Here is a 20,006-nt window from a genome sequence, read left to right as displayed (position 1 = left end):
GAAGATTCTTAATTTTTAGAGGATATAATCAAATCAAATGTTAATTTTTTTTTTCTAAAAACAAATATTTGATTTTATACGAAATTTTAAAAAAGTTCAATGAACCTTCAGAAACATATCAAACCAAACATCTAGACCATGGGACAACTTTTATCAACTAATTAAATATTCCTTTTATAGCCTCTTTAACCACAATAACTATAAATCAACACCCCCAATCATAGCATAAAAGGGCATCTAACATTCCAACTAGCTAGTTATAATCTTCTTTGAACTTCTTCTCATCTATCTAAAATGGGTTCACGGAAGTTGCTTCCATGGCTAGCTATGGTGATGGTGTTTGTAGGTTTGGCTAAGGGAGACTTCGACAAAGACCAACAAGAGTGTGCAGACACTTTGATTGGGTTAGCCACATGCCTACCTTATGTGAGTGGTGACGCCAAGACTCCAACCATGGACTGTTGCTCTGGGCTCAAACAAGTCGTGCAGAAGAACTTGAGATGTCTATGCATCTTGGTCAAGGATCGTGATGACCCCAAGCTCGGAATCAAGATCAATGCCACCTTAGCATTGGGTTTGCCTGATTCATGTCATACGCCTACTAACATCACTGAGTGTCCTAGTAAGTTATAACTTGTTACATGAATTAATTGTAGGGTTTGTGAGTTTTTCAGACTTTATATATTCCTTTTGTCTGCTATAGTGATTTAATGTATTATTTTACTGTTTGTGTGTGTTTTTAGAGCTTATGAAGCTGCCACCCAACTCCCCAGAGGCTAAGATTTTTGAAGATTATGGAAAAAACGCAAAAAAGAACAACATCACCAACGTAGCTTCTCCATCAGGTAAATTAGTATTTTTTTTTTTTTTTTTTTTTTTTTTTTTTTTTTTTTTAAGTTCCACCTTCAAGAATCAAATGAATTATTGTTTTGGTTTTTTTGAAAATCATAACTAACAAATATATGTAAAATTTTCAAATATATATACTAATTAATTATTGGAACGATAATTTATCAATCAGAATCATGCATGAAACAACCGTATATATGATTTCATTTATTAAAACATATATATGCTTTTATTTATTTGTTTTTGAAAATATATGTAATGACCATTATCATATTAAATAATTGATGCATGGGAGTAATTGTCATTTAATTAATATTATTGAAGGGGACACAAGCAACGGCAAAATTGAAGCAAGTGATGTTGGCAGGGGAAAGAAATGGTTGGGATTTGAGAAGATTTGTGCGGTTTTATACATTATCATCATGTTTCTCTTTCAAATTGTCTAAATCTTTCAATAAATGTCTAATATCTCATTTTTATCATTAATGGGTTTCCAATATCTTGATGCTGAAAATTGAAATAGACGTCTAATGTAAAATAAAATAGATAGACGGTTCTTATGTTACCAATCAATACGGATTACATATGTTATATGCATGTATGTTTTTTATTAGAATGAATTATGAAGTCTTTTTTTAGCTATCAAGAGTTGGTGTGTGACCAATGACCATAAGTTGAAAACATAAACAAACAAATGTAAAATTACTAAGTTGAATGCACAGAAGCTTATACAAAACAGAAAACGTACTTGATTGAAGATTAAAACATGAATTTTTAAACAGCTAGATGCATTTGATTGTAGTGTCCGATGACAAAAATTCCTGCCAATAATCAGTCTAGAGGATTCAACTATCTATTAAAGATTGAATCTTGAATCTAACCAAAATCACTGTGTCTCCCTCATGATCCAGAAAATGAATTTGCTAGAACATGTGTGATGTTTTTCAATCTTTCTGACTTCCTCAAAGTCTGTTAAAAACATGTCAAAAATAAAAAAAATAACTGCCTAAAACACGAGCACAAATTTTTGGGCACATATAGGCATGTGATTCAGTGTCCCGAGACATAAATTTTCCACCAAGAATTTGTCCAGAAGATTCATCTTTGATCTTTCTATTCAAGATTGGATCTTGAATCTAACGAAAATCACTATGTTTTCCTCATGATCCAAAAAATGAATTTGCAGGAATATGTGTGGTGTTTCAATCTTTCCGATTGTCTCAAACTCTGTTAAAGACATGCATTTACAGGCATTCTTTATTATAGTTATCAACTGTCAACAACCGAAAACAGCTTAAAAACTTGTCATTTTCATTTTTTAGGACAAAAAATTGATTTCATATTTTAGTGAGTTCATTCATGCCCAGTGTCACGGGGCAGACTTGAGTGTATGACACCATGCCTTATCTTTGACCGTTAAATATTATTTAATTCATGCCCAATTCTTAGATGAAGAACACAAAATCATATGAAGATCTGGAAATTGGAGAACACAAAATCATATATGATGAAAACATATGAAGATCTGGACAACAAAAACGAAGAACACAAATAAAGATCTGGACAAAAGGAAAATGAAGAACACCTATGAAGATCTGAAAAATGAATACAAATACTTGCCGAGATCTTAAATCGATCGACATGTATTTAGTTTTGCAAAACAAAGAACAAATACGAAGATAATGAAAAACACGAGATGTAATAAAACATATCTTCGTGAAAGATTGCTATGCAAAAAATTAGGGCCTTCGTCTTCTCAGATCTTGTGAAAAAATGGATGTTCATAAAGTTCAGATGGAAGACAAAAAAAACTTCTAATGATAAATTAAAAAAATAATTAAATAAATAAATAAGAAAGTCAAGAAAATATAAATAAATACTAAACTAGTTGTAATATGGTATTTGTAGCTTTATTTGTATACGATGCTCTCCAAAAATATATAAAAGATGTAAAATTACTTATGAAAAACATTCATAACTTTTGGATTTAAAGTTTTTATTTTAACTAGAAACTATAAGATCGTATTGAGGTATGAAGCTTTTTTTTTCTATTTTTCTTAGATTTTTTTAAAACTAAAAATTAGAAGCCTAAAAGCTACACGTTGAACACGTCCAAAAAATAAAGAGTTTGAACACGAGATCACTTATATGAAACAATGTTTAAAAGAAAATGATAAATTTTATCATCTAAACCATGTTCAATTCGTCCTAAGACCTAGGTAGGTTGTCAATTTCAAAACACTATTAATATTTTGTGTGTATCAATTTGAGCCCTGAACCTCCTATATGAAATTACAATATTTAATCAACACTACCATCACGGCTGGAAACCATGTTTATCAGGCAAAAATCATATAAATAGTCAAATTAACAGGTAAAAGCATATTTTAATGATTCAAAATACATGAAAATTTGATCAAGGACCAAACAAATACACGCATAGTTTATGGTCATACAATGATATTAACCCCTCGTTATTGATGTATTGATGCTTTTGAGTCATTGATATTGACATTTTCTTAAATAATTAAACATCATTTGGTAAAGAACGTGGACCATACATAATTATGTATACATCAAAATAATTAATTAATCATGCATATATATATATATATATATATATATATATATATATATATATATATATATATATATATATAATACATCCAAACACAACACAAACAGTGGCGGATACAGACTGTTTTAGTAGAGATGTCCCTCGTACTTCAAGCGAGTGCACCTAATAGAAAAAACCAAAAAAAATAAAAATAAATAAATAAATAAATAATTTACACTGCGTGCCGGAAATTAAGCAGTGACCCGGGACCCCAAATGTCACACTAAGGTCCGCCACTAAACACAATCATATAATGCATTCACCCTCTTCTACCTCAGCCGCATTATTAATTAGCAAAAGAGAACATGTGATTATTAATCATAGTTCTAAGACAAAATTGCAAGAACGGTCCTGTGGTATGTCAAAACTAGTAAGTTTGATCCTAAAAAGTTTGGTTTGCAAAGGTAGTCCAATAGTTTGGTTCTGTTGCGAGTTTGGTTCAATTTGGTTTGAACTTTTTTGTATGACAAAATTGCAAGAATGGTCCCTGTTGTATGTCAAAACTAGCTTGTTTTGGCCAAAAATGTTTAGACTAGCATTAATGGTCCAAAAGTTTCATTTTATTGCGAGTTTGGTCCAATTTGGTTTAAACTTTTTTATAAAGACGATTTTGCCCTTATTATTTACTTTTTCATTTTTGTTTTATTACCAACAATTAAAAACATTTAAAAATAAAATACCCTCTCTCCCTCACTCTCGTGTAAACATCGAGTAAACTCAACTCCATTTGAGAATCAGAAAGAGATGTGAAGACCCCTTCAATTGAGGAACGATCACGAAGACTAGAAGGGCGTGTCTTTTCTAGGTTTGTGTATGAATTGATGTGTGTATTTATATTTGATCTTTCTTGTGGTTATCGATCCAATGCCTCCACCCTCCTAACAGTAACCATCACTGTCGGTCTGCCACCTCAACCATAGAGTTCTCAAATAAACAAACCCCTAAGCGAACTTCAACCAAAGATCGGAAATCATCCCACTTCGCCTCTACAAACCACACCCCGACGTACAAGAAAACAATCAATTTGTCTCTCTCATTCTCCGACGACCTCACCGTTTAAAAACCTGGCGTTCATCGGAATGACGGCGGCGGTTGATTGCTAGGGTTTTCGGCGAGTGATTTCTAGGCGACGGCGGTTGGAGAAGCACTTTTGTTCTTGAAACTGTGTGAAAGGGAAAGAAAGGTGCATGCATCGATTCTTATTTTGAAAGGGTAAAGTTGTTTATGTGCGATGATGTAAGCATTAACGGGAGGCCTCCTGTTTATAGAGGGAGGAGCAAATCGGAAGTCAAGGCCATCGTCGTCGGCGTCAATATCAGTTGCTTGAGAAGCCATGACCTGAGCCTTAAGCTGAGACATGATCGAAGATGAAGAAGCAACGATGGTACTGGGGGGTGTTGGTAGATTCGCTGCTCCATTTGTGTGGGTAAACCGGACTTGAGATCCGCCCATGGTCCGTTTGAGAAGGAGATTTGATTGCATTGATCTGAGTGTGTTTTTTGATATAATCCTTAATTCAAACAAATTTTGTTCTTCAACACACATACAGTTATCTAAGGACAAATTGAATGATTTCGATTTTCGTTTCTGGAACTCAAGAACAAACTTAAATATCTAGGGACAAACTTAACAACAAACCCATATTTTGTGTGTGATTTTCATTTCCGGAACGATTTCTATGATTATTCTTGAGTGTGTATGTGTTTATAAGAGATCGTGTATATGTGCTCTTGAGTGTGTATATGTGTGTGTATTTTGAAGAACAAAGCCATAAAAGTTAAAGTGAATGTTTTTTTTTTCATAACTACATGTGCTCTTGAGTTTAAAAGAACAAACCCAGAGAGAGAGAGAGAGAGAGAGAGAGATAATTTATTTTTGTTTATTTTAATTGTTTTAAATTGATGGTAATAAACCAAGAATGGAAAATTAAATAATAAGGCAAAATTGTCTATACAAAAAAAATCAAACAAAATTGGACCAAACTTGCAAAAAAATGAACTTTTGGACCATTGAAGCTAGCCCTAATCGTCTTGACCCAAACATGCTAGTTTTGACATACCATAGGGACCATTCTTGCAATTTTGTCTTTTTGTATTGACAATTTTGCCCTTTATTATTTTATTTTTCATTTTTGTTTTATTACAACAATTAATTAAGAAACTATTAAAAATAAAACAAAACCTCTCTCTCTCTCTCTCCCTCCCCCCACCCCCTTACTTCACCTGAAAAGGAAAGAGAGCCGACAACACGCTTGTTGACTGTCGAACCCCTCTTACTCCTAATTTCTTCAACAATTGCAGCCCCAAACACCCTACTGCCTTGATGTTTGTTGTTGTTGCCAATCGAGACAAAAACAGCCCTCGACGGAAGCTTAAACTGCCGAGAAAAAGCAACCGGAAAATACTGGTTGCCACCGTCTCTTTCGTTGTCGTTTCTAGCCCGATCCCGTGGCCACCTACTGCCCTACACCTAGGGGTGCAAATGAGTCAAGCTACTCGGGATCGACTCGTTAAAAGCTCGACTCGAAACCGATTTTAAACGAGCCCGAGCCGAGCTCAAACTTAATATTAAGCTCGTTTATCAAACGAGTTCGAGCTCGAGCCTGTGTCACTAAGCTCGACTAGGATTGCGAGCCTAAACGAGCATTTATATAATATAATTTATCATTATTTTCTTATATTAAAATAAAAACATATTTGGGAAATTATGGATTTCGGGTATTAGTAAAGGAGCTTCTTAACGAGCTTGAACTAAGCTTAAGCTTATTTAGGCACATCAAACGACAAACGAGCCGAGCCCGAGCTTGTATAATTCTTTACGAGCTCGAGCAGAGCTCAGTAAAAGAAAGCTCGAATCGAACCGAGCTTGAGCCTCGTATAACTTAAACCAGCCCAAACCGAACCTGGCCAGGCCCGGGCTCGGCTCGTTTGCACCCGTGCCTACACCACCACAAACACCTCTCATGTCTAGCTCTGTCAAATCGCGACAAAAACAGCCCCAAACAGAGCTTATAAACACCTCCACCGTCAACCACCTCCGTTTTAGCTGAAAATCAATCAGAAGGTAATCCTCTACCTCCCTTAAACTCGAATTCATGTCTTACCCAAAAACACCATCGGATTAGGGTTACAAAGATGATCACGAAGATGAACTACACGAATTCATGTCCACGAAGATGAACTACAATGGTGGTCATTTTCAACAAAAATCTAGCATTTCCTCCCTGCTCGGATTAGGGTTTCACAGTCGATCTCACAGTTGTCCGAGAAGGATAGAGATGAAGCTCGAGGTCGCCGGAGCCACAACAAACCCTAGCTCGGATTAGGGTTTTGTCGCCGCTACCTATCTGATTAGGGTTGCTTTGCCGCAACACCGAAGAACAACAAATCTGAACCCCCAGCGTCACCGTCAACGTTCGATTGAGGAGAACAGGAGCTCTAATTCGATTTGCCGACAAAGGGAAAGGGGTGGTTTTCGTTTTTACAAATCAATTTGTGTGTGTGTGTGTGTGTGCGAGTTCGTTTATGAACCAAAAAAAATCATGATTCAACTGAAGAAGAAGGAAATATGAAGACACACTTATGAGTTCGATGAAAACTAAGATGGATGCAAGGTGTTTAGGTTGCAATTGTCGAAGAAAGAAGGAGGAAGGGGGTTGGACAGTCGACAAGAGTGTTTCCGGCTCTCTTTCCTTTTCAGGTGAAGAGAGAGAGAGATTTTATTTGTGTTTTATTTTTAATAGTTTTTTTAATTATTATAATAAAGAAAAAATGGAAAAATAATACGGGACAAAATCGTCAATACAAAAAAGTTCAAACCAAACTAGACTAAATTCACAACAAAATCAAACTATTAGACCATCATTGCAAGCCCAAACTTTTTTGGACCAAACTTGCTAGTTTTGACACAACGCATACACTATTCTTATAATTTTGTCTAGTTCTTAGTTCTAACTCGAAGAAGCAACGTCATTTATCATAAATCTTTTACAAACTTGTGTACAATATTTAGTCTATAAATTGGATTAATTTAATTAGGATTATACTCATATATAAAATGAAGTGAAGCAAACAAAGAACAACAATATAGTTAAATAGGAATTAGACGGACTTGTCGAACTCTTTAATCAAGTATAATGAAGAAAACCAACAGGCATTTTGTCTATATGTATGATTCAAGTCTACTTTGGAGCATATGTGAAAGTTAGGATTAACAAAAACTAATAAAAATAAAACAAAAGATCCGTAAACAGAAGCTGCAACTTTTATAATAGTTGAAACTGAAATGACTATATATTTAAAAAAAAATGTGTTTAAAAAAATGTCAAGAACGAATATTATGATCGTCATTGAAGTCTACATCTCATTGTGATTGATGTTTCAGAGTCATGATGATAGTATTTTTAGAAATAATATAGCATCAATTGGTAAAGATAGTGGATCTTACGTGACTATACGTTATACATCATAATAATTATGAGATTTTTTTATGTGTGTCGTAACTATACGTTATACATCATAATAATTATGGGACTTTTTAATATGTGCCTTAAGGGCACATATAAGAAATATTAATTATAAAAAATAATTATCATAATTAAATGTTAAATACATTAATTATAGAGAATATTCTATATAATTAATACATTTTATATGTTTCAACGAGACATAATCACTTTAATTAATGTATTTCATATTTTATTATGGTAATATTTCATGTAGTTAATGACTCTTATATGTGTCATTAGGACACATTAATTTCTCAGCTCATTGAATTATGTCCACCAAGTATTTGTCAAAATGCCAAAGAAAGATTTTTTTAGTTGTTATATCCATATTTCCCTTAAGCATTTTTTTGTTATTATGTGAATTTGTGATACTGATTTATGTGGTTTATATATGTTAATTTGCAGGTAAATTGAAAGAGAACTTAAGCATATGCATAAAGTAAAAAAGAAACCATAGATCGATTGGTAGTTGTGGTGCAAAGTTATGATTTTAACATTGTTCTCAATTTCATAAACAATATTTTGTTTGACTGTGTTGAGAATTTAAAACAAGGTGGGATCAAATTTACTTTCAGTTAAGAATGCATTGTTTGGCTATTTGTAAAAAGTGTGATCAGATTACTTTATATTGTACCTTAATCTAAGAAGGTTGATTAATGACACATGGAGCAGGATCACAAGAAATCAGAGGTAGAGATTTTGAGCTCATACATGTGGCTTCAAAAGGGATATTATGCAACTCCATTAGATATTGATCAACCAATCATGTCTGTCATTTTCACCAAGTTATAAGTTTTATTCAACTGTCCTCTTTTGTAAAAGGTTAAAATAATGTATTATAACTTTAGGAAAGTTACATAAACCATTTTGTCGATTTAGAACCATTATAATTTTTTTATAGTTTAAAAAACCTAATTTCTCCTGATTTTGTGGTTCGGTAGACATGCCCATTCACAATCTGGTATGCAAATTCCACTTTGGATAAGACAACGTTAGAATCTCTCATTATAACATTATATTTTGTAAATGGTATTTTCTTTTTCTTTTTTTTGAACATAGACTGAAAAATAAAAATAAAAAACATTTTTCTTTTATAACGTTTTTTTGGAAACTATCATTTATAGCACTCTACTTTGTAAAATAGTCTTTACAACATGAAATGCAAAATTTTAAAACATCTTTTATAGCTTTCTATTTTCTACGAACTATCATTTATACCATCCTACTTTGTAATTTTTTTTTAATATTTCATACATGGAAGGAGTGGAGATGGATTATGTTGTTGAAATAGAACATTTTATATTTACAATCTTGGAAGAAAGAAGTATTTTCATTTGAATGTTATATACAAAAAAGTGTGTAAATTTAGGATTAATAACTATGTTTTTTGTTATCTATATTATTTTAATTTGTTAACTGCTAACCGTGGTGCGTCATCAAGAATGTGGGTTTGGACAAGAAAAAACCTATTAGTTTATTGCATTTTAATACTAATCTCAAATCGACAATCAACGATCCATCTCAAATTTCTCACACAAGAATCGTTCTGCCTTCAGCAATTTTGTCAAGAATTGGTCTACTAACCCTAACAGTCATATGGAGATCATCTTTCATGCTCTTGAGTAGTAGGAAATACATACTTCTTCCTCTAGGTTAGATTTGGAAAACCCATTTTTGGGTGTGCTTAAAAGACGATGTATATGTACATGATATTAGTTTGTTACATACAAGAAGATGATGAAATTAATCATACAGAAGGACCAGTCCTAAGAACTTTCTCTAACTTCTGTGCCCTAGCATAATCACTTTCCGTTAGCGGGCCAGCAGGAAAAGGAGTAATCTCCACAACCAAATGTGGTGTCGGAAGTTCATCAAACAAAGCCCTCACGTTGTTGCAGCATACGGTTTCTCCATGAGCACTCTCCCTTCTAATTTGACAACCCTAAAACCAATCGTACAATTTTCAGATCAAATTCACAAAAGGAAGATGAACGAAATGAATTACCTACCTTGTGGGATGTGGCATCTCGGAAGTGATCGTCATCTGAAAGCAAGGATGCGATGGCTTTGAGAAGACGACGCCCTTCGGCCTTTGAAGGGATCCTGTAGTTTCGCCTAAGGGTACCCTTGGTTGTAGGGTGCCATTTGCTTACCAGTTTCCTTTGATCTGCTGCTTCTCTTTCTGCTCATAGAAAACACGATTTAGCGTTACTTCATCTTTTTACAAAACAAAACCTGGATTTATTTAATGAACAAGTCCAACATTTTGTTTGTATTCTTTAAAATTGAAAAAGTAAATCACTCACCTGGTTTGCCTCGGAACTCTTCAAACCACTTAGCGAAACCCAAATCGTCACCATCACTTTCAAGTTCTATAAATCATCAATCAATCAAAGATCAAAGATCAAACAAAATCACCAACAAATCGACAGAAAAATATATTCTTTTAATTTTTTATTTATAGATTTACAGTAAAGAAGATAAAAAAAACCTGTGGTGGAGGCGAGTGGATTAGAAGGGGATCCAGCCAAACCAGCCTTCAAGAGGACATAGAATATACACACTCTTCCAGCCCATAGAACAGGTGCCTCAATCAATGAGCTTTTGATGCTTGATCTTCTTCCAGTCCCAGCTGTTGAGTCGGATATAAATCTCCAATTTGATGAAAACCCCTTGATTTTTCTACCAAAAATGGGAAATAGGGTTTTGGGCAAAACTGGAGCACTGATGGTGTGATGGTGATTTATGGTGGTGAAGGTGTGTGTACAAGTGGGAGTGTTTAGAAGCATTTTCTTGGAAAAATTGAGAGGAATCTTGATTTGAACCGAGGATGAAAACAGATTCACTGATACCCTTTGTTGTATGCAGTGAGCTTATGATTTTAGAGCAAAGTATAAGTTGCCTTTGGGTTGCCTTCTATTTCTAAAATATGTCACACTTGCCCTTTGACTTTTAGGCTGTGTTTAGATTATTGATTGACTTTTTCTATTCTAGTTATGACGTACTTAACTTTTGTGTTGTTTATAGGGTGTTTAGAGTCAATGATTGTGTCATTTTTATGAGGTATTAGTTTTATATAACGGTAAAATAAACCTTTAGGCCAAAAAAGATTGTGGGGTTAAATTTCGTTTGTAAAATATAGGGGATGCAGTTGTTCATTTATTAAAGTTTAAGGGGGGGCTAGTATCAAACCGTGTATATTGATGGGTACTATCATAGTATGTTATCCTCAGACAATAATAGTGAAGTAGATATTTACGACGTCGTTGCATGAATGATCTTATCCATTTAGCTGGTCAATCCCTAGATAAGCCACATCCATTTTTTAAAACTTTTTAAAAGAGCAGGCAACAAAAATTAGCATTAAACGAAAAAAATTAAACAAGGTTGGAATACAAAAAAAAGTTTGATATAGGGGAGATATACCATACAAATCAATCGATTAAGTTAAACTTAGATCTAGATTTAATCTAATTAAAAGTTGAAATGCTAATTTCATCCACAAGAAACAAAATTTGGACGCCTTTTATTCCGATACACCACCTCATTTCGGGTTTTCCAAATTGTTCAAAAAGTAGAATAAATAAGTGATAATTGCAGATTTTTTATTTTTTTGTCACCTATGTCCACTTTCAACATATCAATCAGATCAATAATAGATGAGGGTTGACTTTGTAAGATGGAGGACCAATCCAATAACCATTTCTATAACCCCATACATAACCGCATGAAAAAAAGACATGATCAACTTCTTCCATAATGTCATTGCAGAAGGGACACAAGCATGACGAAACAACCACACCTCTATTACTCAAGTTAATGAAAGTGAGAATCCTATCTTTTAATAATCTACACACAAACAATTGATTTTAATAGGAATCCACTTAACCCAATTGAAAAAGCAAAAATTGTTATCGCCATCAATATCTAGGAACAATCTCACCTGTGAAGCAAAACCACCCCTCTTATCATCCCTCCACAACCATCCGTGTGGGGTACTTGAAAAATGAAAATTAACAAGGTGATTTATCAAATCAGAAAGTTGATTAGCTTTTCATCCCCTTCTCAGTTGCCTTTACCAAAACCAATTCCATTGAGTATCCAACCCGGGGTTGAAAATCACCTTATCCATGATTAAGCAATCTTTATTAATTTCAATGACATGAAGATTAGGATATCTATCTTTCTAAGTAATGTTCCTACACCAAATATCTTTCCAAAAAAATGTTTAGTGTTCCTTTCCCACTTGCCTTTTGAAAAGATTCGCCCAATTAATTCCTCTATCTTCAAACTCCATCTCAATTTGGGAAATGTTAGGTTTCCCATCAATAAGTTTGAGATTATGAATGGATTTAACACAAGAGAACCAAAAGGTTCGTCTTTGTTTTTTAGTCTCCACCATCAATAAGCTCATAAAAAAACTATGTATCTTTTGCATATACACACGATGTGTACAAAAATCAGCATTAATAGGGCTTCTAGCCCAGATGTATCCGATGTTGCCCTCCCTTCTTGAGGTTGAGGGTTCAAGTCTCGTCGTTGACATATGTGAATTTAAAGAGTAGTTTAGGAGTAGATTAGATTTGTCGTTAAAAAAATGGCATTTTATGAAAAAAAAAATGTTTCCCTAAATCAAGTATTTGTTGGTTAGTCATTATGTGGAGTAAGAGGTGGTTAATGTTTATTTTATATACTTATGTATGTATATCAATATATCTTCGATCATTGTTTTGTATGCACTCAGTGTTTTATTGTTGTATTACTATAATATTACTTGATAATAAAAATATAATTTTAAGGACAAATCATATTTGTCAGTGGTATAGAGAGTTTTTAGAAAATATCTTCCGTTAATCTTATTATCAAAATATTTTCTCTTTCTTCTCTTCTAAATCTAACCGCCATCTAACTCCTCTTATGTTGAGGATCACCTTCTTTCTCATCGGTGATTTTAGCAATACGAAAAAAAAACTTCTTATGAATTACGAACATCAAAACGTATATCCTGCTAATCCTTGAACTCGAGTGTCTCAACCATGACATGTAGAGAGGGTTATTTTGAATGTCACTATACCGGCTATGGCGTATCCGGACATATTCAAGAACCTCATAACAAAGCTCCCAAGCCCCATGATCAATCTGAATGTATTCGCATACATTGTCAAAATAAGGATCCATAAAACCATCTTTCAGCCTCTTCTTCAAATGATTCTCACAAAGAACACAACCACTTGACAAGTTTGGCAAAACCTAGACCTTATTATTTGATAACAATGTTACGAAGGTGATTCTATTAAACAACGAGCTTCGCAACATCTCAATTAAATGTTCCACCATATCCAACTATTACACCTGAATCAAGACAATTGCGGATCTCTTAGATAATAACGATACCATTGTGAATGAGAATAACTCGATAACATACACCATCATGATTCCTATTGCTCTAACATCATTAAAGTAGCTCTTTGTTGGACATGGTTAATTGTCGATGCCACTAGGTTAATCCCAAAAAGAACTGCATCATGATGCTGCTTTTCCAATCCACGTTAAGGCTCCAGCAACAATCAGGCATCCTTCTCATCAGCCTACTTTAGCGGCCCATCTAATAGTTGTTGGCATCTGCTAAACCTGGTGACCAAATCACCACCATTTCATAACTTTTTCGCTACCATGTCCCTAAACGACCTATAAAATAATGGATGGTACATTGATTCTAGAGTCACTTCTTATCTTCATTATAACTTAGGTATTCTTAAGACTCTTAGTTCTAAGTGTATCTCTTTTTTTTGTATTGGTTAGTGATGAATCCACAAGACCTATGATTAAAATAGGACACTTATTTATTTATCTATTTTTTGTCTAATTTCAATCGTCCACTTCTCCTCACCGCACCTCAAAGGTCACGTTTAGTACAGAGAAATGAAATTACAAAAAATAATGAAAATGTAAAGAAAGAGAATTAAATTGGGGAAAATTATTTGATTTCACTGTTTGGTAAAACCGAAAGTTTATTAGATAAATTTTTCTGAAAATCATTTTTCTTGTTAGGTTGTATTAAGCGGTGAAATAGAAATGGTTTTTTTACCTTGTTTATTCGTTTTCAAACAACATTTTTTTATAAAAAATGTCATGTGAAGTACATCTTAATTTGTCAAAATATGCATATTTTATGTTTATAAATTTCATTTTAATATTATTTGTTTCCAAATAATCTATTTAAATTGTCAATTAATATTATTTTATATACATCTTGTATTGAAAACCATAATTACAGTGTGTGTGTGTGTCTATATATATATATATATATATATATATATATATATATATATATATATATATATATATATATATATATATATAGGTAGATGTTTATTCAATACCAAAAGTTTTTTGTAAGACATGGGGACAATATCTTAGCCTTTGATCAAAATTGATCCTATGACTCATAAAAAAATGTTATTAAGACTTATGAATGTACTTGATTTGTTAATTAAGGGCAAATTAGTCATTGTTAGGTTAAACATATCATCAACATACCTGCTACAAAAATTAGCTTCATATTCACGTAATCAGGATCTCTATCTCCTTTGATCTTCAAGTCTCACACAAGATCATCATTGTTATAAGATAGATATTCATTGATCAATCAATTATCCTTCATATCAAAATCGTCATATTCAGGAAATCAAGATCTTCATTGCCTTTAATTGGCATGTATTTCTACCATATCAATGTGATTTTGAGATTGACATTCATTGATTTATCAATTATCCTCTCCTATCAAAATCTCAACTATTAAATTCACGATTTTAGTGATTTGCTAGTTCATCTTCTTTAGTCTTTATCTGATGATTGTTTGAACTAGAGTCGCTCAATTGTAATTGCAAAAAATGATTCAATGTCTTCATGATTTTCTTAATCAATTTTGTTTCAATCGCAAATTGCAAACCACAGAAGGATAAGTAAGGATCGATTTTCTTCAATTCATCATCAATAATGAACAATTTCTGCATTATAGAACAATTTCAACTCATCATTAGTAGAAATTGATGACCATCTATTTGAGGACAGAAGAATTAGAGAAGTAATTATTTGATACACCATATGTTTGATGAAATGCCTAAGAGAATAACCATAACTTAATTTCTAATGCCTTTAAATTATAGGCATGCTCCTAATAAATTGCTATCTAGTAGCCATTTATGGCTCTAAAGTGTGAACTTTACATATATAAGTTGAAGATAAGCACAATAGAATAACATCATTACATCAAGTCAAGTGATCATGCACTTTCACTAACCTTGAAATGGAAATAGGTACATATCAAAAATTTATTTTCCTTTGGTTTGCCTCTAAATGATTAAATCATATTCTTGTTTATATAAATGTTATTCTTTTTCCATCATATTTAGACAAGTACACTAAATGGTGCATATGTGAAAAATTGGTGTAATCATTGTAGGAAAATCTCATACCATGTTGATGCTTGAAGCTTGAAGCTTGGAACATGTTTCCTCACTGTTTTTATTATTTTGATTATCTGAGTGAAAGGTTTAGGTTAGTTACTATCCTCCTTTTTAGTAGCATGTGAAGTCAAAATTGAATTTGGACCAGTTTAGCTTGAAGCAGAAGTGGTATTTGGTCCCATTTCATCACATTTTTTATTACATTACATAGTACATAGTATATTATTCTGATTAGAATAATTGAAAAGCATTACTCATACGTCCTTACATATTCAGAAAATTATGTTTAGAATACAATTTTATAAATATTTATACAATAATAAATATTAATGGAATACTTTTTTGTAGGTCAAATTAATGATGGTGCTGAAGAATCACACTCAAGCAATGAACTCATTTCAATTAATGATTATTTAGTTTAGATTCCAGATATTCCACATATAGAGTTTAACAACCCGATATTTCAAGACAATATAATATAACACCAGTCAAACTTAGGTCAAAAATAGATTGTTCAATAACCTTGTTTGGGATGTATAAAATGATAGATACCGTGTCAAGGTTTTTCAAAATTATAACGAACACTAAAATCCGACTTATAACGAAGAAATTATGACCAATCAAAGATACGCGACAAATACTATAAAACATTGTTAAGCGTAAAACGCGAAATTTCAATAAAATACTTTTTAGCCTTAGGTATCTAAATGAAAGTCATAGATATCATTAAACCATAATCATATATAAAAAGAACGTCAAAATCTGACTTCGTGTGAGGAAGTTATGATTTTTCTAAGTTTCGGATATAACAGTAGACAACTAAAAACTCAAAATAGAGATCGAGCGACTGTTAGCCGACACGACCTAAATGAGAATCGAAGATCTCGACAATAGTAGTACAACGGTAAAAAGACAGACGAAAACGGACGTCAGATGAAGAAGTTATGGATTCTTAACGGACTTTTTCTGTCCTGGCCTACTAAAAATATAATATTAAAAGTAAAAATCAAAATTAGCCGACGGAGTCTAAACGAAAGTTGTAGAGCATAATCTAACCTACGCGTGGATATAAAGAACATCAAAATCGGAACTCGTATGCTAGAGATATGAATTTCCGAAGTTCGGGACACGAATTCCCACCCTGTCAGAGGACTCACGACGTGAGACAGGGATGGATAGGATTCCAGCGTGGGGCTGTCAGAAGTCGAGTCAGCAAGTGGATAGGATCGACCTCACGATGTGAGCCACTCCATGCTCACGACGTGAGCTCCAAAAATGCACCCTATAAATAGAAACCAAGGGCTTTGGTGTTGGCTGCTCAATTCTACTCCTTTTCCCGCTGTTACTCTGCGTTAAGCATCCCGAGACTACCCCGACGCCCCTGTTTCATATCCAAGCTCTGACGGAAGTTTAAAACCCCGAGATTTCCGAGAAATCAACTTCTTTCCGGTCGAAGTGCTGCCCAAGTAAAGTATCGTTTTCATCAAATCGTCACTTCTACCATGTGAGTTCATACCCATATCACAACACTTTTAAAGGGGGGGGGGGGGGGATAGAAGTAAACACACGGTTAGACTCGTGTGAAAACATCAATCTTTTGCTATACTTGCATACCATCGTATTAACTATCATATGAAGTTGTTAACATGCAAACATCACACATCACAACTTTACCCTCATGGGATACAATATGTTTTATAAATAGAAATATGTTTATTTATATGTTTGCATTCTACATCATACCAAGGGTAACCATTTCAACTATAACATTACATTTATACAAAGAAAATACATATCATGATTATGCCTTTATCAACACTATAGAAAGGGTAATCTTTTCATAAATCATTCATGTACATTTTTAGAATACATGACTTAGTTGAGAATACGCGAGACATTTCGTCTTCCCCGTACCTATCAAGGTATACAAGAAAGCCCTGATTTATAACCAGAATCTCCACCCGGAGAACGTGATAAGCGTGTATAGATCTATACGGGACTGATGATCCCGCACCCTGACTGTTAGCTACAGTCCAAGGGGTGACAATTATCGTAACATTCTGACGCCTGAAGAACGTCGCGGCAGGCACATTTATCTTAGTATGGTTATTAAAAGTCACAGGATAGACAACTCTTATGGTATTCAGTTTTACGGGAAAAGTAATATTACAGTTACTTTTACGTACAATTTCAAGCTTCATATAGTTTTATTTACTGATAAAACTATACATTTTCAGTTTAAGTATGACATATTTACTTACATTTTTTTGGTCTTGGTTCATTTAAGACTACTTCTCACATTGATGAAAATATAGGATTTTCCGGGATAAACATCATCATTTTACTAGTAAACGATTTACAACATTCCTTTTCTGGAAACAAGTAAGATTATTTATTTCAAGACATCTTTCTTTAAGTAAAAGAACTTATACAATTTTTGCCTTAAGGTTGTAAGACTACATTCCATTCAACTAATAAGAAAATATAGGATTTTCTGGAGAAACACCGCAACACTTTCAAAGAATAAAGAATGTACCCTTTTGAACACAACAATGTTTATGAACTCACCAGCTTAAATGTTGACCTTCTCTCTTTCAAAATAACTTGTATTCTCAGGAATCCAGTAGACAGGTGTGACATCCCCATTTTCACGGCTAGAAAAGATCGATTTTGTTTATGCTTTATAAAAGTCAGAGTACCTCTTTTAATAAAAATGTTGCAGATTTTGTTCCCAGTAAAACATGATAAATATGTTATCAAAGCATTTCCGAAGAAAAGTATTTTTATTCATTTTAAAACATTTGGGATGTCATCGTCAATACATAAACATAAGCATAAATAGAACTTACATTCATTATCACTAGTGATCTATATCTCCTTAATCTCTCAGTGTAATGTGACTTCATATCAACACCTGTGGTATAAATAAATTGAGTGGGTTAGGTTGGGAAACCTGGTGAGTACATAGGGTTTTCAACCCACAATAAATAAGTTTATTAACTTTATCAAACCAAACAAACCCGATTACATGTTCCCGTTATCCTCACTTTACGTCCTTAAAACATCAAACACAAGGGACCTAGTCTAAGGACTTTCATCGGGGTGACAACACATGCTTAGGGGGTTCCTCAACAATTCATGTCAAATAAGGCAACCATGTGGGGGATGGAGTACTGCTGGTGAGCACACAGTTCAAATAAACACCTACAGATTGCGAGCCTGCTAGCGTTCCACTGGACTATCTAGAATAGTTTGTGGTCGTCATCTATACTCCGCTGGATGACTGGATCATCAATAACATCTATATCGAGGCCTCTCATTCTTTTATTTGGTCACACAAAAACTATTACATCTACCCATGTTTTACCCAACACATTTTGTAGATAAAAAAATACATATACAGTTTAAATCATTTAAAACATGTATAAAAATCGGTTCATCCAGCATAGATAGCAAGTATAAAGATAATATGCAAACATAGCACGTAATTTATATAAAATACTTCATATCTATGTGTAAGATGAAAGTGACTATGCACTCACCTGAAAAGGTGGTGATTCCGAACTCAGACAGCGCTTCGTTTCTTAAAAATAATTTCCTTTGACGAAACCTAGTATTATTAGCACTAGAGTTTAGTCTATTATTCGCCGAGACTAATTAATAGTCTTGCTATTATTACTATTATATAAGAGTTAAACAATACTTATATAACCCATAATAATAGCTCAGATACTTATTATAAGTTCCTAATAACGTTACTATAATTAAATAAAAGTTATATTAAAAATAGCGTAGGCGTAGCTCACTTACAGCAAGTTTTATAGAAAACTGGGTTTTGCTTGGAGCAGCGTTCCCGAGCCGAAAAGCTCTTCTTCTCGGAGCCGTCGAGCACTCCGGGGCTTCCGCCTCGTGCTAGGGAGGTTCCTTAGGCTTTTCGAGGGGTTTCGGGATTAGAGAGAGATTCTAGAGAGAGTAAAGAGAAGAGAGAATGGGAAAGGTGTGAAGAAAATGAGGGTGGGAGAGGTTGTATTTATAGGGTGAAATATGGTTGAACTTGGTGCCACATGTCACCATCTGGTGGCAAGACTTGGGGAGAAAGCAACCGCCAAGATTGTGCCACGTCACCCATTTTCGCACAGCACACTTCCGACTTCTAAAATCCGTAACTTTCACATACGATATCCGTTTTTGACGTTCTTTATATCCATGCGTAGGGAAAAATAAGATCTACAACTTTCATCTTAACTCCGTCGGCTAATTCTCGACCGATCTTAAATTTAACAGTATAAGGAGATTATACTGTTAAATGTCCGCGTAAAATTCATAACTTCTACATACGGACTCCATTTTCTTCTATCTTTTTACTGTTGAGTTCCTATTAATGATATATTCAATTCTCATTTAGGTCGCGTAGGTCAAAAACCGCTCGATCTAAAATTCGAGTTTCGGGTTGTGCATTGCTAAGTGAAATCTTAGAAAATTTATAACTTCCCCATACAAAGTCAGATTTGGGCGTTCTTTCTTTTTATGTTATCGGTTTAACGTATACTATAACTTTTTTTAG

At 33.6% G+C, this 20,006-nt stretch overlaps 2 protein-coding genes across 2 annotated transcripts; one reads left to right on the top strand and one right to left on the bottom strand.

The window, feature by feature from the left end:
• Positions 1–225: 225 nt before the first annotated feature.
• LOC145088000 (non-specific lipid transfer protein GPI-anchored 6-like) lies at positions 226–1,331 on the top strand. Its single transcript, XM_079026174.1, has 3 exons — positions 226–622; positions 744–845; positions 1,174–1,331. Exons 1-3 carry the CDS (start codon positions 295–297, stop codon positions 1,293–1,295), a joined length of 552 nt encoding a protein of 183 aa, XP_078882300.1. The 5' UTR covers positions 226–294; the 3' UTR covers positions 1,296–1,331.
• An 8,300-nt stretch (positions 1,332–9,631) lies between these two features.
• Positions 9,632–10,850, bottom strand: LOC145087999 (6,7-dimethyl-8-ribityllumazine synthase). Its single transcript, XM_079026173.1, has 4 exons — positions 10,465–10,850; positions 10,280–10,345; positions 9,983–10,155; positions 9,632–9,915 (listed from the first exon to the last, which is right to left on the bottom strand). The coding sequence occupies exons 1-4, from the start codon at positions 10,760–10,762 to the stop codon at positions 9,721–9,723; spliced, it is 732 nt and encodes a 243-aa protein (XP_078882299.1). The 5' UTR covers positions 10,763–10,850; the 3' UTR covers positions 9,632–9,720.
• Between the last annotated feature and the right edge of the window lie 9,156 nt (positions 10,851–20,006).

Source organism: Lactuca serriola, chromosome 2 (assembly GCF_051521515.1).
Source record: "Lactuca serriola cultivar US96UC23 chromosome 2, Lser_US96UC23_V15, whole genome shotgun sequence".
Lineage (NCBI taxonomy): Eukaryota > Viridiplantae > Streptophyta > Magnoliopsida > Asterales > Asteraceae > Lactuca > Lactuca serriola.
The sequence above is the reverse complement of the archived record's forward strand: the minus strand, read 5'-3'. Positions and strand labels throughout refer to the sequence as shown.